The 19,410-nt window shown below is 45.1% G+C and overlaps 1 protein-coding gene across 1 annotated transcript in view; it reads left to right on the top strand.

Annotated features, from left to right (window-relative positions):
* The first annotated feature begins 6,725 nt into the window (after positions 1–6,725).
* LOC101622688 (SH3 domain-containing RING finger protein 3) overlaps positions 6,726–19,410 on the top strand; it is a 143,517-nt gene continuing 130,832 nt past the window's right edge. The window contains exons 1-2 of the mRNA XM_012731458.1: positions 6,726–6,825; positions 8,993–9,240. Coding sequence (XP_012586912.1) covers positions 6,726–6,825; positions 8,993–9,240 — 348 coding nt within the window. The remainder of the gene's footprint in view (positions 6,826–8,992; positions 9,241–19,410) is intronic.

The following is a 19,410-nucleotide window of genomic DNA, read 5'->3' as shown; positions in this document are numbered from 1 at the left end:
GCCATGTGGTCACCTCTGGGGCAGGCGGGGATCGAACTCATGTGGAAGTGGTTTCAGCTTCTTAGTGCTGTGCTTTAACCCGCTGCGCCACCAGGGAGGGCCACAGGTAGCCTTCTTTTAAGGAGTCTCACTGAGCTTTTTGTAGGAATCCAGGCAGGAGTGATAGACATGGCTCAGTTTGAACATCCCTGGAGTAGGGGGGTCTCAGGGAGCCCCTTGTTTCTGGGGAGAGAGTACCGTGCACAGAGATCGCCTTTTCAAGGGACAGGTGAGTGTCTCTGCTCTGGGTCATGTTGCAGACTCAGTGATGTTCCTCTAGGTGATTATTGTGAAGAATGGTAGGAATATCTGGATGTCAGCTCACCAAGTAGCTGTGAGCTTCCCAGAAAGTAGAAAAGTGAAAATTGCTCTTCTGTAACCTGAGTAAATACAAACACATATCTGGACCTCTCTAGTCCAGTGGACAAGTGAGCCACACCTCTCTTGTCCTTTCTCATTGAACAGGGTTTTTCCCAGAGTGCCACCCCTGTGGCACTTTTGGGAGAGGAGGAAGTGAGCTGATGGTAAAGGCCCAGGACATGAAGAAAGTTTACTTGCCTCTGTTACTATTTTCACTTATAAAATGGCAACAATGGACCCTCCATGGTGATGTAGCCGGTTAAAACACAGCACTCAGAAGCTAAAAGCCACTTCAGCATGAGTTCGATCCCCAGCCCCGGAGGTGACCCACATGGCGCAGCAGACCTCTCCTGACCTCAGCAGTGTACTTCATCAATCGGCCTGTTCTGCCTCTCTCTCTGTCTCTGGTGAATCTTCTCACCACCCTGCACCTCTGGCCTATACCTCAGTTCTATATGCATAAATCAATAATTCTTAAAAAAAAGGCAACAATGATTCCTCCTTGAGTGTGTGGGGGGGTTCCTGTGCTGAGGTACCTGGAGAGTCTGACTGGGAGCTGCACCTAAAGAAATGGCTATGTTGTTACTTTTAGGACACAGTGTAAGTGTTGGCTCTCACAGAGAAGTCTGACCAGCTGGGCCTAATGCTGCTCTCTATTTCCTACTACCCCTCTACCTGGAGTCACTTTTGAATTTCACTTTACCTGAATTTCCTGTTGACTCAGTATCCATAACATAATTCAAGATGATAGGGGTGCTCCGGGGAATTGGTGGGTCACAGGTGACCTGGGTGCAGGACTGCTGTGTATGGGGAGTAGGAAGTAGATAGGACACATCCCGGGAGCTCAGAGGGAGACCAATCCTTATGATGAGGACTGATCGTGACTGTGGCAGGATGCAGGATGCCCTTTGGCAGCAAGGTGTTAGGTACGCCTGCACCCTGAATCTCTGCACATGGAGACCCAGAAAAGGGAGCAGGAATGAGAAGATGCCACACCAAAGGATTACTAAAAACATTGCTCATTTTACTTTGGTCCAATGTGTTATCAAACCAGTGTTTGCCTGGGCTACTTCTTTGCTCACCCATTTTACATTTCTTCTGGTTTTGAGTTAGGAGTTTTTATCAGCCATTTTCTAGGCTTAGACTCATCTCTCCTTTCTAGCACCAGACTCCAGGCTCACCTGTGACCCACCAATTCCCTGCAGCACCCCTGTCATCTTGAATTATGTTATGGATACCATAGCATTGGCAGCTATGGCAATTATTTTTGTAGCACCTTCATGAAAAGACAAAGGCTTGTTACTTTCATATCTTCAATTTATTCTCTTGACATAATTAGGAAATATGGAAGGAAACATTTGATTGTCCCCGTGTATGAGAAAACAAAGCATTTGAGAGTTGAAGAAACTTTGTCAAGAAGCATGCTGCAAGGCCCACTGTAGTTGATACTGCCTCCAGCTCCCAGCCCCCTGTTTTGACCCTGAAAGACAGGTGCTGCTTTTCACTGTGATGTATGCTATGGACAGAGGGGTTGTTCAGCCTCCCTTCCTGACCTGCCATGAGTGGAAAGCATAAGCACTGACCTTATGCCATGGTGACCCTTGCTGTTTTCTATTCCAGGGATCAGCAGACTTTCTGTAAAGGGCTGGATCTTGAATGTGGCCCTTTTAGTCTCTGGCAGCTATTCACCTCTGCTGTTTTGCATGATTGAGTGACTGTGTTTATATATATACATATACATACATACATACATACACACACACACACATACACACACATAATTTTATACAAAGACCACATACATACATACATACATACACACACACACACACATAATTTTATACAAAGACCACAGGCAGAATGGCAGAATATCAGAATAGCCTTGGTCCCAAGGACCACCTCCTCATCTGTGCTAATATTAGAGATGGTCACCTTGCCCTTCTCCTCACAGACTTCAGCAGGATGAACTTGGATACATGGTGCATGGATTGTGTTTGAAAAACAATTTGAGTGTATATTTATGCAGCTGTGCATATTGTTCAAACAGGCCCCTTTCTAAATAGGTATGAAAAGTTGGTCCTAGGGGTCTGAATTAGGCATGCTAAACAAGCACAAATACTTACTAAGTACCCTAATATGGGACTACCAGTTCAAGGCATAATACTTCTAACCACACAATTCTATTTTTTCTTATGTTATTATAGTTATCAGAAAAGAATTACTGTTGATTTCCTTTATGAGCTTTAGCGCACTGCCCTTCACATTCTAGGATTGGTCATGAAGTAAAAAAACACAACCCAGACATATGGAACCTCACATTTCTCTGAGGCAGATATTTTTGGAGCACTTGAAAGTCACTGAGGCAAATTTGATGAAAGAAGTGTCGTGTGATTCACAGAAAGTGGGGTGATGAGCAAGGCAGCGGTGAAGGAGGGTCATCGGGTTAACTTGTCTGATAGCGCATGAGGCTTGTGCTATGGCCTAACATGTGGAGGAACCTAGCAGGCTTCCCACTTCCACATATATTTGACTCAGCCCAGCCCAGGGTCTCCAGATGTTGCCCTCCTTAATTCCATTTCACCTACTGGTTCAGCTCGACCACCTTCTAGTAAACACCACTACCATTAGCAAAGTGACTATTAAAGAGCATGGGGCAAAAGGCAAACTTGACCAAAGGGCCTTGAGAAAGTCTAGGAAAAGGAAGAAAAATGGAAAGAAAGAAAAGTCCATTTGTTTTGTAGTTTTCCCGAATCTTGCTGAAACACGAAACTGCATCAAAGGCAAATCTTGGCAGTAGCTAGCAAATATCTTCATAATCACATGTCAGTATTAACAGCTGGCAATGTCCTCATTCCACCTATATTTTGGGGGAAATTATGTATTTTATTTTTTTTAAAGATTTATTTATTTGTACATACAGAACTGGGGTACAGGCCAGAAACTCAGGGGCAGTGAGAGACTTCACCAGAGACAGAGTGGGGAGCAGAACAGGCAGGATCGAGGAAGTACACTGCTGAGGGGAGCAGCGGGCGGGTCAGGAGAGGTCTGCCACGCCATGTGGTCTCCTCCGGGGCAGGCGGGAATCGAACTCATGCGGAAGTGGCTTTAGCTTCTCAGTGCAGTGCTTTAACCTGCTGCGCCACCAGGGAGGGCCGTATTTTATTTTTAATTGCATTTTTCAAGTGATTTCTCAATAAAGGAATGTCTCTCTCTTCCTAGCAGCATGGGGCCTCATGCAGAACCTGGCATAGTGTGGTGTCCTATAATTCTTGGAAGAAAAAGTTCATGATGGTGGGTAATGAAAAAAATCATCAAAATGAGAGTGAAAGAAACCAAAACCAGGACCTAACAGGTAGCTTTTAATGAGAGAAAGAGAAGAAGGAAATTGAAATATAATGAGTTGTAAAAACGAACTCTGTAATCTCCAGGATAATGTGTTATATACTAACAACTTCATCACATGTGAACCTTGTCAGTTGGAAGATGAGGACATTCTAGTGAAATAAGTTATTTAATATGGAATAAGCCAAGAGACCATATTTTTTTCCCCAAGGAATTCTAAATCTGTGTGTGTTTGTATTAAAACGACCACTGTAAGAGGAAAAGTATAAATGACAGGTTCCACAGTGATACTAAGGTAAGTTCTTTGGCAGTAGATAGCTCAGAGCCCCTGAGCTATTCAGAAACCAGCTAACTTCTGAGAGAAGATTCCAAAGCATGAAGCTACAAAGAAAATTAAGTTTCCTTTTTCTGATGTCATGGTCCTGTCCTGTTGTGCAAGGTCATCCAAGGACTCAGGTTATTTTTCCCATTTATTCTGAGTGTGTGGAAAAGACTAGCTCACCTCTACCACCTCTGACATCTAGACTGAGAGCAGAACAGAGTGAAATGGAATTATAAATAACATTATAAAACATGATCCAGAATTTGCACAAATCTTTCATTTGTATTTCCATTGGCTAAAATTTGGACATATTCAAGTGCACAGACACACATGCTTGTGCACATGCTCTCTCTCACACACACACATACGAGGCTGGAAAACTAAGCTGCTTTAGCTAGGTTTGACTCACCTCGTTGGGATTTTGTAGGTCAATTGGGACTTTGACCCCCAACTGAAAATTGAAATATTCCCACAGAGGTACAAGTGGATATTGGGGGCTAGCTGTCTCTGTCACTGCCATAGACTCTGCAGTGTTTGATTTGTGGGCTGTCAGGCAGTCTCCCCTTTTTAGACTGGACATGATATGCTTCCCTAACCTGCCAGTTCCATCATGTTGAGTGAAGCAGGCGTATGCCTGTCTCCAGCTTCATGGATTTGTTCTGGCTGCTCCTTCTAACGTGTGCCCTTCTCTTCACCAAGCTATCACTGAGATTGCTCCTATTTATATGTTCCCAGCCACTGTCTGCAACAGAATCTTTGGCTACATTGAACCCTGGGAAAAATAGTGTGCAGGGAAAATTGTCCCAGCCAGAGTCTCTTCCCCAGGCCCAAATCCTAGGAGATTGATTTTCTAGCCCATACCTTCATTCATTTAACAGGTATTGTCAGCACGTAATCTGTATCAGTTCAAGGATCAGGGATGGAACATAGAACAAAACAGGCTGTGTGTCCTGGGGGAGATAAGGATGAGAGTCTAGGGCTCCCCTTGGAAAGTGGGAGAGCAGATCAAGTTCTCAGAGTTTAAAAGACATGTGCATTAGTACTTTTTACCCCAACTTGTTGGGAAAGCTGAAGAAGTGCGACCCATTCCCAGGCCAGCCCCTATCCTCCTGTCCCCTGCCTTGCACTGTGCTCCAGTCTTAGCTGTGACGCCTGGAAGCCAGCTCCACTGAAAGCTCTGTTGGCAGCTAGTACATGGGGTAATGGCAGCACATTTGTCAAAGGTACTGCTGGTTTGACCCCTATAAAAAATGGAGACAGCGCTATGTATGCATGAGCACTCAAGTCTCCATGGGGTAGAACGTTAAGCCTGTAGTAAGATTTGTGTGCTATCTCTGAGTAATGAGCCATGAAATTGACATTATAAGTTTTAATTATTATTAATGCCTTGAAGGGGTGGCTGGTGTTAATTATCCTGTAGGCATCCCAGATGTATTTCTTCTCTTCCTTTTATTTCTTTTTCCTAATGTCTTGAGCCCATATAACAGCAGTGTTTGACTACAGTTCCTTCAAAGGGAGCATACAAGATGTGAGCAAGGCCATGAGCATAGTTTGCAAAGAACCCTTAATGGTTTCTTTGACCTGTGTTGAGAGACTGGAATTTCAGCGATCCTCTTGGTTGGTACCCTTTCCCTGGTATTCTCCTGCCTGTAGGCCCTTGTCACAGATAATTAGTTATACGGGCTTTGAAGATGAAAGATGTGGGGCATGCTGAGAGATGCCCCTTCCAAGCTTTTCCTAATAGTGAGAGCCAAGTTCTAACTGCTCTTATTGTCTGAATAAACTGCTGTTCTTAGCATCCCAACTTTTGGATTTCTGTCCTTGGAAATGTGTGCCCTTCTCAATGTTGCTACATCAAGTGCTGTTCTGGACTGGGGTGATAAAGGGTAGTTCTTTTCTCTCTCATTCCTCTTTGTCAGGCCTTCCTCCCTCCTCTGACCTTGGACTTGCCCCAAACAAGAGCAGATCGGAGTTTAGCTGCCTGACCAAGCATGGTTGAAGCGGGGATGTGTTCTCTGACCTTGTGCTCCTACCTTCTTGCTGCCTATGTAGCCACGGTGAGGGGTATGCCATCTGCTAGGTAACCTTTGTGCCTGCTTTGCTACTGCAGAAAGCATCAGGACACTCTTCTGTCCTGGTTTGCACTTGAGGACAACTGCTTTCGAGAGCAGGGAGAACCTTTATCATGAGGGGCCCTTAGGTCAATTGGGGGTGGGAGGCGTGGTGGTTGACAGGGGTTACAGAGTCAGATCTGTCATTCCAGCTCCTCCCTTCCCACCCTATTAGCAGTGACATGTGCACATTTGAATTAACAAGTTTCAAAGGGCACCTGCTACGTACAGAAACTCTCCTTGGCTCTGGGGTTGCTGGGTAATAAACACATTATGGGGTTGCTGGGTAAACACATTATGGTCCTGTTTCAGGGCCTTCATTAAACAGGGGCTAATGTGGTGCTGCTGCTGGTGCTGGTGCTGCTGGTGGTGGTGCTGGTGGTGGTGCTGGTGCTGGTGGTGGTGCTGGTGCTGGTGGTAGTGCTGGTGGTGGTGCTGGTGGTGGTTGTGCTGGTGCTGGTGGTGGTGCTGGTGGTGGTGGTGAGGAAGAAGGTAAGGCAGGGAGTAAAAGGCCTGGAAGTACCCATGGCACATGCTCTTTGTGAGTGAGGATGCTGCCCACTTTGAATGGCATGGGTGCAGCAAGGTGTGGTGAAGCCAACTTCAGTCTCCTTAATGCTATGCTCTGGAGCTCCTCAGGGCTGCAGGCAGGTGAGCAACAGGGCAGTAGAAACAGAGCAGCAGTGGACATCTGGCCTCACAGGGGTTGCTGGAACCCAGGCATTGGTGGAGGTTTATGATAACTGAGGCTGGAATGATGAAGTACTAGCAGTTGATATGGACATGTGTATAGAGATGGAGTCATTAATATCTGAGGGACAGTGCTGATGTGGAGCGACAGAATGGGCTCCGGGATGATGAGGCAGGGATGATGAACTCGGCAGTAGGCAGGGATTGCTCTGTTGAATAAGGAAGGCAAAGTTAGTAGTGAACTACTTCCTTAGTGAGATTCAGCATTTAAAGTTGTCTTAGAGATCTTTTAGTTCAATTAGAAGAAAGCTATTTTGTGGTTTTTGATTTTTGCTTTTGGTAAATTTAACCAAACAGGTTGAAGCAGAGGGACATGAGGTGGATATTTGTGGATCATAAGTAGTTATCAGCCTCTACTCATTAGATACCAATAGCATCCCCCATACCAGTGGTGATAACCAAAAATATCTTCACACTTTGCAGATGAGCACCAGCGGACAAAACATCCTGGTTGAGAACTGGCTGGCCCTAGTGGCAGTGGAATTCTGGTGGACCACAACCAACAGCCCTTCTAATCTTTTCTAATCTCAGTAATTGCATTGCAGATTACCCATTTGCCCCACTTTGCAATGGGACCCTTTACAGTCTATTGTGCCTATGGTAAAATTAGTCAGGATGGTGTTATTGGAAGCAAAGTGATTTTTTTTTCTCCTCATCAAGTTCTAAAAGAAAAAAGGTCTATGGTTTTACCATTTAATTGACTAGTGATAGCTGTTTGTCAATTTGCCAACAGGTTCTCTCTTAACTGCTGTCATTTGACATTGATGAAACATAAATGCAGAGTGACTGAGCTGTGGACATGCTATTAAATCCTCTACAAAGGCTTTTCCATGTACTACTGCCTCAGGCTTTTGTGCTCTATTGATTGATTCAAATACTAAAGAAATCCTTGGCATAGGCAGCCTTGGTGAGAAAATGTGGCTTCTGTTACAAAATTGTTGGGTATTGACACAGGAGCTTTTTTGTTGGTTTTCCTTTGGCACAGAATTGGCCTTGGCCCAGCTTACTCATTTGAGCAGTGCCGCCCACTCATAAAGAAAAGGAACCCAGGTGTCCACTGCTCTTTCTGAAATAGGTCTTGTTAAGTTAAAGGAGTCCAGGAAGTGAGAATATGATGTGAAATCATGTTTCAAGGTACTTTGAACAGAAGATTGCCAAGAATTCTGCTTGGAATCCAGAGCTAGTCACTGTTTGAGACCAAAGATGGCAGATCACATTTACATGGATTGGCTAACCTTTGACAGGATAATGGGAACATCATATGAAATGAAGAGGATGCTGTTTTAAGCTCTTGAAATAGTATTTCTTGATCACACTGCTGTCTGTTTCAAAAGTTCTGTGTTGTGGTCAGGCATCTTGACTGTTGGGAACGTGTGAGAACTAGGGTCACGGGGCCAAGGTCCTGGGTACAGCCTCTGTCTTCCACAGATTGACTGACCCTCTTTATCTGAACATCATGGGTGTTGGCCAAATTGTGAGACCACTGACAGAGAAGGACAAGCAGTATTAGTGTGGGCCTGTCTCCTCAACTTAAAAACCCTGTTTCTGGGTTTTTGTGACTGTTTAGTAAATGAATTAAAGACAATTTTATGGATAATAGTTGTTGGGAAAAAAAAAGTTCTAATTGTAGGCAAATAGAAATAACACCCAGTACAGGACTGTTCAGAGTTGTGGGTAAGAACATTATAGTCAGCCCACTTGAGTGTGAATTTTGCCTTCTCGCTCCATGGCTCCATTTCCTCACCTATAAATAAAATAACTTATCTCCTGTTTCAAAGTCGCTTTTCAGCCAGAGAAACTGAGTCTAAGGGGAAGATCTATGACAGTGTTGGCAGTTACTCAAAGCCTCTTTTTGAAGCAGAATTATCCGTGTGGGGACCCTCTGCACTAGACAGAGATGCTAGCTTGCATATTCCTCTGATACCTTGTACGTTCTCTTGAAAGGTGTTCACTCTGGGGCTTTCTGTGTGCATATTTGATAGAGTATCTGGGAGGCAGGAAGGCCACCCCAAGTAACCAGCTGTTATATTTTGCTTTCAGAATCTCTCTCAACTTCCCTGTGGCAAAGCCCTCTACAGCTATGAGGGGAAAGAACCTGGTGACCTCAAGTTCAGCAAGGGTGACGTGATCATCCTGCGGCGCAGAGTGGATGACCACTGGTTCCACGGGGAGCTGCATGGTGTGCATGGCTTTCTGCCTGCCAGCTATGTGCAGTGCATGCGGCCATTGCCACAGGCCCCTCCCCAGGGCAAAGCACTTTATGATTTTGAGATGAAGGACAGAGACCAGGATAAGGACTGTCTGACCTTCACCAAGGTAAGCTGGCAAAGGCCTTTCACCTCCAACAGCTCCCTCCCATGAGCCCGAGGCAGAGCTTATGGGCCATGCAGGCTGCCCTTTCCAGCCAGAGTAGAGCCTGGGCTCCTAGTTAGTTCTACCTACCCTGTGCCTTCATAAAGTTAGGGAGAGTGATTGTTTCAACTCCCAGAGCAAGTTTCTTTGGTCGGATGAGATAGTGCACAGTGTTGCTTCCCAGGCATCTCCAGCAGGGCCTTATTCACCTGAAACGTGGTATCTGAGTGATGACGCCATTGCCAGGGAGTGAAGTCTTTTAGGATCATAGACCTTGGGAGAAGGGCCCTCTGAGGACACTGCTGCACAAGCCCTGTCAGAGCACAGCGAGGGGGATGGGCACGTGAGCTTGGGGCTATCAAGAGCCATGTCGGTCTTGCCAAAGAGATCCTGGTAATTATCAATGGAGTTTTCCTTGTAGAGTGATGGCAGGTGGAGGGGGAAGGTCACAGAGGTCATAAAGCATCCAGAACAGAGGCAATGCTTAGGCCTTGATGATCTCTTCCAACAGGATTCTCAGGCTCCACTCTCATCTGTGAGCATTCGTCCATCCTGATTTCATAATTCACATGCCACATGCACACGCACACGCACACAAATGCCCTGGTTGGGATGGGGTGGCCTGGAAGCCTGGGAGCATCTACACACATGAACCATCGATTGTTCTTGGTCTGCACCAAGTTATTTATCAACATGCTCCCACTTTACCTTCACCTGCCTGTCTTTCTGATGCTGAAACCAAAGCAAACTCAGAAAAGGTTTTCATTTACTTAGAGCTGGTGGCTCAGTCTCTCTCCTTACTGTTTTCTGTCTCCTATCTCTTTCCCTCCCTCCCACCTTTCTTTCTGTTTTTTCTTCTCTCTATCTCTTTGCCTCACTGTCTCTCTCTCTTCCCCTCCCGTGCTCCCTCTCAGCCCTCTCAGCATAGGCACTGGCTGCTAGAATACCATGCACACCATTTGGGGTGACATTGGCAGGGCCTGTTCATGGCCGCTATTTGTGTCTTGTTCTATTGTGCAGCCTGACAGTGAGTAATCTGCTTTTCATTCAGAGATTCAATTCCTATTTCCTTTCTTTCATCAGGGTGTTCTGATGCTAATGCTGACTGTCATCTGGCTGATGCAGCTTCCCAGGAAACTGACATATAGACTTCCCTCCCTTAGTCAGAGACTGGAGTGGCGGGTTGTCTGGAGCTCTATGTCATACAGAACTCCTGCCTTGCTCACTTTGCCTAGTGGAGAACTCTGGGGCGTACGTTGCTCTGTGCAGGGACCCCTACAACTTCAGGCCTGGTCAGCTTGCTAAGGAGTAAGATAGGCCCATGTAGCTCTGGTCTTCTCTGAGCTCTGTTGGGGCAGACACAGGACTACATTGGTGGAGAACTTGCTGTGAACTGACAGCCTCAGAGATCCAAATCTTCAGTCTTTAGAGTTATGAGCAAAGACTCTCCTCTCTATCTCCACTGCAGCCCACTCCATTTCATAAATATCTGCAGCTGCTCCACTTCACAGTGAAGGGCCAAACCTCCTGGACAAGAGGATAGAGCAGCAGTTGTTCATTTATCAACAGAAACACACGCGGTCCTGACACTGCTAGTAATGGCACTCTATCCTGAGTATGACTTCCAGTGCCCACAGCCTAGTAGAGGTAGACAATGACAAGTCCAAGTCCAAGGCATACTCAACAGACAGCCACAGAATATAATGAGCTAGTCTGGCCACCTAGGAGGTAGTGGGGACATTTAATAAGAGCTCTAAACATTCAGTGATAGAATTTAAAATTTGATGTTTCAAAGATGCATCGAAGTAGTCCCCACAGAAGGACTCAGGTGGATATAGTGGCTGATACTACTTTCACTTTGAATTGGGGGGGAGGGGTATTAGGACCTCCTTAAAATGTGAGGCAACACCACCACTGATGTAAGATGCAGTCATGGGGACTCTTTGGCGATAAATGGAAGGGCCCAGGTGCAACCTTCAATTACAGGAGTGGGGGCTGTTCCCATATGTAAGAAGTGTCTTATGTTAGAAAGCTTTTTAAGGACTGTCTTCTTCAAACCTGTGAATGAATGTGAGAGTTAAGTCTCTTTGGTGTGCATCCCACACCCATGAATCTCATTCCATGACACCCCTGCCACGATGATCACATTAACTGTTTCCTAGCACTCCTTTTACCCGCTTACCTTAGATCAGGCATTGCTGCTCCTGTTAAACACCTGTTCTGGCTGTACCTCTCACCTCTAAGTCTCCAAATAAGATTTCCAAAGGACATGGGCAAACCATCAGTACTCTTCTACTTGATTTTACTGCGTCCTTCCATTGCTTCCAACCCAGGCCTCTATCCAGCACCTACAATTCCAGTTCATCTAATATCCTGTTTCTATCACTCCTTTACACCAGTGGTTCTCTATGCTTCTCAGTGGCTCAGAAAAGTCTTGTTTTTTCCCTGTAGAACATCTTGTTTCAACATGTTTCATTCTGGAATCAACAAGGAAAGACGGTCTCTAAAATGTGCAGATAGTGCTAACTTACCTTTAGAACTAGACATCTTTTTTTTTTTAAATTTTTTTTATAACAGTTTATTTTCACATCATTTTGTACATTTTTTTTTCATCTCAATTGTAATCCCTACGGGTTTCCCATCACCGAGTCACCCGTGTACCATCACCATAGTCCTGTGTACTTCCCTCCCCCTCACCAACACCCCATTTTTGATCCCATTCCCCACTCCACCCTCACAAAATGTCTCTGGTATATGGCTGTAGAACTAGACATCTTTATGGTGGGATTGGTTGGTTATAAAAGGCATGAAGTAGTCAGATGAAAGCAAGATTTTCATTTGTTGGCTTTTCACAATCCTTTTAACATTATTTTAATTGAAGTCATCCTAAAACTAGTCTTGGTTTCATTTAATAGAATAAATTACTTTTATGAAGAAGCTACACAACTCATTTTCTATTGCTTCTTATTAGTACCACTCAAAGAAAATCGGGCATGTGCAGATGAACAAATTTAAAAAAAGTTCAGTGTCCTTGGTGCTGGGGGCTGGTCTCTCACAAGTGAGGCCTCACTGTGAACTACCTTCCATTTGGCAGGGCAGGTTGTGGGGAAGGACCAGTGTGCAGGTCTTTTGCAGGTAGAGACCCTAGGAGTAGCTGTGACTGCAGATGCTAGCCCAGCTCATCTTCAAGGTCAGTACAGTGCCACCTACCCTGGGGTGTCCAGAGCTAAGTGATACAATAAGGAGGTGAGCTTGGGGCTTGGTGTACAGGAGGGAAATTTAGTTCTATTCTTTCTGTGGCAACTTCCTCCAGATTATTTTATTTTTACTTAACTACAAGATTCAGCAAATATTTATTGCACCTGACAATGTAACTTGTAGTTACATTATGAGAACATGTTTACCACCTGCTGATGAGCTACACTGGATGGGAGAGATCGTGGCTGCCCTCTAGTGAAATCTCTTTGTAACGTTTAGGGTCCTCACAGGCCCTGAGAAACCTTCAGGCAACACCTGCTCATTGTACAACTTCTTCTGCACCCTGCTTGAGCAGGGTCCTGAGCCTCACAAAGTTGTCATATCCCACCCAGGGTTTCCACATGGGAAAACCACAGGACTTTTGGGCACAGCTACAACTTCCTTCTGCTCCTCAGTCCACACCTTCCCTTCCCTACTGCAACCCGCCAGGGCCATAGGGCTGCTGAGGTGGTAAAGCCCTATCCCAGTTTGTCTTAATGAGGCTTTTCTCCTGCTGGTGTCATTGCGAGGCCCTTCTGTGTGATCTTATGCTGTTGAATATTTAATCATTGTTTCTCCAAAGTGTGGGGATTCTCTCCTTTGGAAATAAATCCAGCATCAGTCCCAGATTGTGTTCTCATCTAGGAAACAGGCTTAGATAAAAATCAAATGTAGGCCCTCCCTGGTGGCGCAGCAGGTTAAAGCACAGCACTGAGAAGCTAAAGCCACTTCAGCATGTGTTCGAACCCTGTCCATCCTGGAGGTGACCACATGGCCTCTCCTGACCTGCCTGCTGCTCCCTTCAGCGGTGTGCTTTATCAATCTGCCTGTTCTGCTCCCCGCTCTGTCTCTGGTGAATCCTTTCACCGACCCTGCACCTCTGGCCTGTACTCCTAGTTCTTTATGCACAAATAAATAAATCTTTAACAACAACAACAAAAAAAATCAAATGTAGAGAAATCATTGTCTCTAGAGGCAGGTGAACAAGCGTTTAAGTCATGATACTTTTATATTTATATGGTAACTAGAGGACACTTGTTTAGTCTTTGAGGCTTCATTTAAAACTGTATCATGGAGTTCATAATAGGGTTCAGTGAACAAGGCATTTAGAAATTGAGCTCTAAGTAGGCACTCAGTAAATGTTTGCTCTCTGCCCTCTTCCTGCCTCAGGAAATGTTACAATTCTGCTAGATATATTTTGCTTTTTATATTAGCCCAGGAACTCACAAAAAATAACATCCCTGCCAAGACATACATTATGTGGAGATCTGGGAATTCTGAAAAATTCACTAGTCCATTGTGACCTTATTTTCCTGGTGTTTAAATCATGGAAGGATTTGCCTAATGGTTGAGCCTGGCTCCTGTGTAAAGCCACAGTTTCCACCATCGCTTCTTCCTGAGGAGTGATTGGGGAACATGTTCAGTCCTGGGAAGACCAGGGATTGCCAGTCTCCAGGATTAAAGAGGATGAGAGCTAGGTGCTTCCTATGCATTTTCTTCTTCCCTAGGGCAGTGTTATCCTGTAAAGCTGACCAGCTACTGGACCTTGGGTGTCTCTTAGATGGACAGCAGCCTCATAGTCCCTTGAGTCCCCATTAGGCCTTGGTATGGGAGGCATCCTGACTCCTGACTAAGGTGATCAGTCAAGGTGCTAGGAGGGTGGAGAAGCCTGGGAGCTACTAAAGAGTGTTCTTGCCAGCCCCTTCTCTGGTCATTGGAGGCAAGTGGGAGAAATGATAGGGAATTATTTTGATTTTTCAGAAAAAGCTTGGGATATGGATGAAACTTTCAGAAAGTATTTTCAAGGCTGTCCAGAATGTGTACAAAATTTTCTCTCCATGATAATCCTTTCCATGTTCCCCCACTATTTTCCAGTCTCACTGTGGGAATCCCCAGCCTGTCTCCTTTTAGTGGCTGTAGTAGAATGAGTCTTTTATTCTGTGTCAAATGGCACACCAACCTCTGCTCAGAGCCCCTACTGGCTTCTCCTATTCCCCAGAGTCAATATCAAAGTCTGCTACTACTGGACCCCCTGTGGTCCTGGGGCCAAGCTCCCACCCAGCTGTTTCCAGCACTTGGCTCAGCTCACTCTTCTCAAGGCACAGTGGCCTCCTGGATCCTCCTCTCCCCAGCCAGGCCTGCTCACTTCCTCCAGCCTGGATTTAGCCCCTCCTCCCCATCCACAGATCCTCATTACATCTCTACTCAAAGGGAGACTGAACCCTTGTGATAGATCTCCTCATCTATGTGCCTGTGTTTGCCTGAGAACAATTTATACTCAAGAGTAGGTCTCTCCTTGATGGCGTGCAGGTGGGAAGGGGCCCAACTGTTAGCTGTCTCCATCACAGTGCAGTGAAGGGCATGTGGGATTTGACAGGCTGAGCATGGAAGCTCTACCTGTGTCATCTGGCTGTCTCTGACATCCTTGGTCCATTCATTCCTCAGATGTTTACCAACCCTGGCTTGTGTTCTCCTGGCTTGTGTTCTGAGGACCAGGGTTGGTGCCATGGGCAGTGGGTATCCACAGTGTACCCCATCAAGTGCTCACAGCCCAGAGTGGGAGACCAGGAGAGTGACTCCCAGCCTTGCTGGGCATGGGCTTGTGTGTATGGCGGTGTGTGCACACAGTGGGGAGAACTCCAGCACCCAGGATGGTGTGATCTCTGACTGTCCTATTTCTAGGTGGACTTACCCTGTGCTTTAGGTTTCCTGGGCTCTGAGACCACTGGCAGCCAGACCTCCACCTCTGCCTTAGCCTGGGCATTCCTTTAGGCATGTTGCCTACTTGTTACAGTCCTTTAACAGGCCTGAGTTTGAGCTGAGGTAAGGAAACAGAATAGTGGGACAAAGCCCCAGGCTTACGAGTCCTGGCTGCTTGAGGGTGCAGGGCCAAGAGGATGAATGGCAGTGCGACTCTGTTAGAACTGCTTTTAGAGCTACCCACCACTATCAGAGGGAGTTTTAGAGCTTTCTTATCTTTAATTTTACCTTCTTTCTGGAATAGAGTGATTCAGCATGCATATTGATGGCTGGCTTGCACTCTTTCACCGAGGGTTGTTGTGGCAGGGCCAGTACCCAGCCACACTGCAGTGAGCGAAGGCCATGTTGTGGGCCCACCAAGCAGCAGCTGCCACTGGACCAAAGCTACTGTACTGAGTGTCTAGGCCACCTCTCGCGTCCAGTCTCTGGTTAATTTTGGCTTCTTGGAAACTACTTAGTAGAGAAGTGGAGTGTCACTCCAGGAGACCATTTATGGCCCTTTTGGGGGATCATTTCAAGGTCTTTTCTATGTGATATTGCCACAAAGCTCAGACAATATAATTTTAGACCTTAAGAGCTTGGTTTGTCCAGAGCTATTGGGGAACTCTGAAATTTTCTATGAGTATGGAATTTGAGGCTGAACACTTAAAATGACCCAATACATTTATAGAGATGGACTTTTAAAGCAGTAGCAAAATGGCACCCAGAGGTATTCCTTGGGGACACAAATGCATCCTGACTTTCCGAGGCCAGAGGAGGTATAGCTTCTCTATTCTGTTCTGTAGCTTCTGTTCTTAACAAAACCCATCTGTCTGCAGTTTTATTTTTCTCTAGGTGACAGTGATTAATGCACACTTTTGGGGAGCTAGATAAATAAATTAGAAATGTAGTTTAAGGACCATACTGTAATGAAAGTGAGCAAACTGTAGCACCTTGCAGTAAAACTGAGACCATACACATACAGTCACACACCTATATGATGTATATATTTAAGCACACACACATAACATGCATAAACACACAAACACATAACACATGTTACATACATGCATATTGTGTGTGTGTGTGACATTCTTCATGATTCATTTATTTGAAGTCCAAAATACACAGAAATTACATATGGTATAGAAGGTGTGAGAGTGGGGAAGGAGTGCCTGGGCACTGATACTCTACTATTTCTCTTTTGGGTAGTGATTGTAAGGATGTACTCTTTTCAGACATCAACCTATATAACTTTTATTAGTGAACTTGGTATGTTATACTATACTTAGACTAAAAGATTTCTTTTTTCTTTTAAGTGAATAGTGTGAACAAGCGAGGACACATCTTGAATGCCACCTTGGTTCTAACACAACCCTAATGGAACATCACAACTAATTTCACAGTCTGAAATCAAGTCACACAAATCCAGAGAGGGAATTCAGATCTCTGAAGCTGAGAAATGAGAAAACTGAGGGCGCATGAATAGTTACTGTCTTCCAATTTGGACATCATTACCTCATTGGAGAGCCAGGTTCACACTGGGTCACCCTGAGGAGTGGGAGTATCGCTGAGGACTCCAAGTCCTTGAGAAACAGATACAGACCACATGAAGAGAGCCATCCAGAAATTAGCACCACTTCTTAGTCCAGGGGATTAGCCACTACTCCAGGGGTTAAACAGTGCCAACTTACTCCTCACCCAGCCACCAATATATGAGTATCTCCAAAGTTCCAAACATGAGGAGGAAACTATTTCTCTCCAAGAATTGATCAGACTTGGTAGGGGAGGCTCCATTGTAAAGAGATGACATCACCTGATATAATGTAATATAGTAAAATCTTATCATAAAGCCGGGAGTGCTTCTGTGAGGTTAGTAAAATGATCAAAACCGCCTATCAGATGCAAATCCAGTGTTGTCCTCATTGTAGTTTGGTGGCAACATGGTGGTAGTTGTCTGTTCTAGATCAAATATTTGGAATAGTTCTGGACCCCAAAGTTGACTGGACTTCACAATAGTGTCAGGATCCACAGCATGCCCGTTTGACTGGCACCCATTTTATGGGGGAGACTGGGCTGGGAGGCTATCAGGTGTGGAGTCAGTGATACGTCATACTCACAAATTAGAATGATTTTTGCCTAAACATGTGAAAGAAGGCCTCCCCTAGCTATGGCTCAAACCCATGCTTCTCCACAGTGGAGAAGCTTTCATTGAGAAAATATGATTGCTGGGTTTTGATGACCCACCGAGGGGTGTGCTGACCGCCCGAATGTAGGAGACTAGGAGCTGTGAGAGAATGAAGCAGGAGCCTGGGGTCCAGAGTCTGTTTATCAGGACTACCCATGGGCATATATAGGGTCTGTATGTGCAGGGAAAAACAGGAAATGTGCCTGACCCTGGGGGGTGAGGTGCATGTTTGTATGGGGCCTGGGACTTGTTGCAATTTCTGCTAAAAACAAGATAGTGGCCTGCAGCTCTTTACAAGACAGAGTGCACTGTGTTCTGCTGGCTTGTTTGTTGGCCTCACCCATGCACAACATTAGCCAGGGCGGACATTTGTACTTAAGGTCCTATGGAGTTAGCCACAGCTGGGCAAGGAGAAAAAAATCCTGGCAACTCAGAACTCCCAGCACAGAATTCAGTGTCATGCACACAGCAAAGGCTTCTCTAGTGACCATGCAGAAGCAGGAACACAAAGACATTTCTTCATGCTGGATCACATCGGGGGTCTAATTTGCTGTCATAGAAAATATATGGAAAGCACTACTTTCAGGAGGACAGGAAAACAGGAGATAATTGTTTTGTAGACTCTAGAATATGAGGAAATACTCCCTTGTCAAACACTAAGTGTTGGACAACTCTCTGCATGGGTTGGGTGTAAATTTCCAGTTGTTGCTTCATAGACAACATCATTCCCTGTATCACATGCAAGTTAGCAGCCTGCTGGTTGCCTCAGAGCAAAGGTAGGCTGAGAGGGATGTAGGAGAAGTAACCTGTGCTGGCCTATGGAATGCTGTGCTCTTTGTCATAGGTCAGTAAAGCACTCTAAAAAAAGCAAAATTTCAGGATTTTAGGCCATGTAGTCTTTATTGCAAGCTACTCTACTCTGCTATTTCACCATAAAACAGCTAGAGAAGACACATAGCTGGCTGTGAACAGTCTACTTGATTTACAAAAATAAGAAGTGGTTGGCAAGGTTTGGCTTGCAAACCCTATTTACATCCCTTGTCTGATATAGGTGAGTAAACATAATCTAACACAAATGCCCTGAATAGTCAGGAGGAATGTATATATTTCTGAGCTAATTCACAACATTTGAGGATTTTACAAATGAAAGAGATTTTACAAAGTTATTTTACTTTCAGACACATGAGTCTATTTCATTTACAGATATAATATAAAGGCTGTGGGTCAGTAGACTTCCATGTGCTGTTTTCTCTCTTTCCTAAAAATGCAAACTTTGAGAATATACCAAATGCCAGCAGAAGCTAAATAAATTTCTCTTATAACCCCCAGTTCCCACATATATACAGTCTCGCCTGTTATTATCACCCCCCACCAACATGGTACATTTGTTGCAAGTGAGCGACCTATATTAACACATTGTTATGGCTCCAAATCTACAGTTTTCATGAGACTTCATTCTTGATATTATATATTCTGTGAGCCTGGGAAAATGTTTAATGTCAAATCCATGATTATTATATCACGTAAAGTAGTTTCACTGCCCTAAAGGTTCTGTATACTCCCTGGTTCATCCCGCTCTCTCCCCATCCTCAAACCTCTGACAATCATATATATATATATTTTAAAGATTTATTTGTGCATACAGAACTGGGGTACAGGCCAGAGGCTCAGGGGTGGTGAGAAGCTTCACCAGAGACAGAGTGGGGAGCAGAACAGGCAGTTCGACGAAGTACACTGCTGAGGGGAGCAGTGGGCGGGTCAGGAGAGGTCTGCCACACGATGTGGTCACCTCTGGGGCAGGCAGGGATCGAACTCATGCGGAAGTGGCTTTAGCTTCTCAGTGCTGTGCTCCAGCCCGCTGCGCTACCAGGGAGGGCCACAACAATCATATATATATATATATTTTGTATTTTTTTTATTACAAAGTTTATTTTTACATCATTTTGCACATTTTTTTTTTCCATCTCGAT

Source organism: Condylura cristata, unplaced genomic scaffold (assembly GCF_000260355.1).
Source record: "Condylura cristata isolate star-nosed mole 26May11 unplaced genomic scaffold, ConCri1.0 scaffold00031, whole genome shotgun sequence".
NCBI classification, from domain to species: domain Eukaryota; kingdom Metazoa; phylum Chordata; class Mammalia; order Eulipotyphla; family Talpidae; genus Condylura; species Condylura cristata.
The sequence above is the reverse complement of the archived record's forward strand: the minus strand, read 5'-3'. Positions and strand labels throughout refer to the sequence as shown.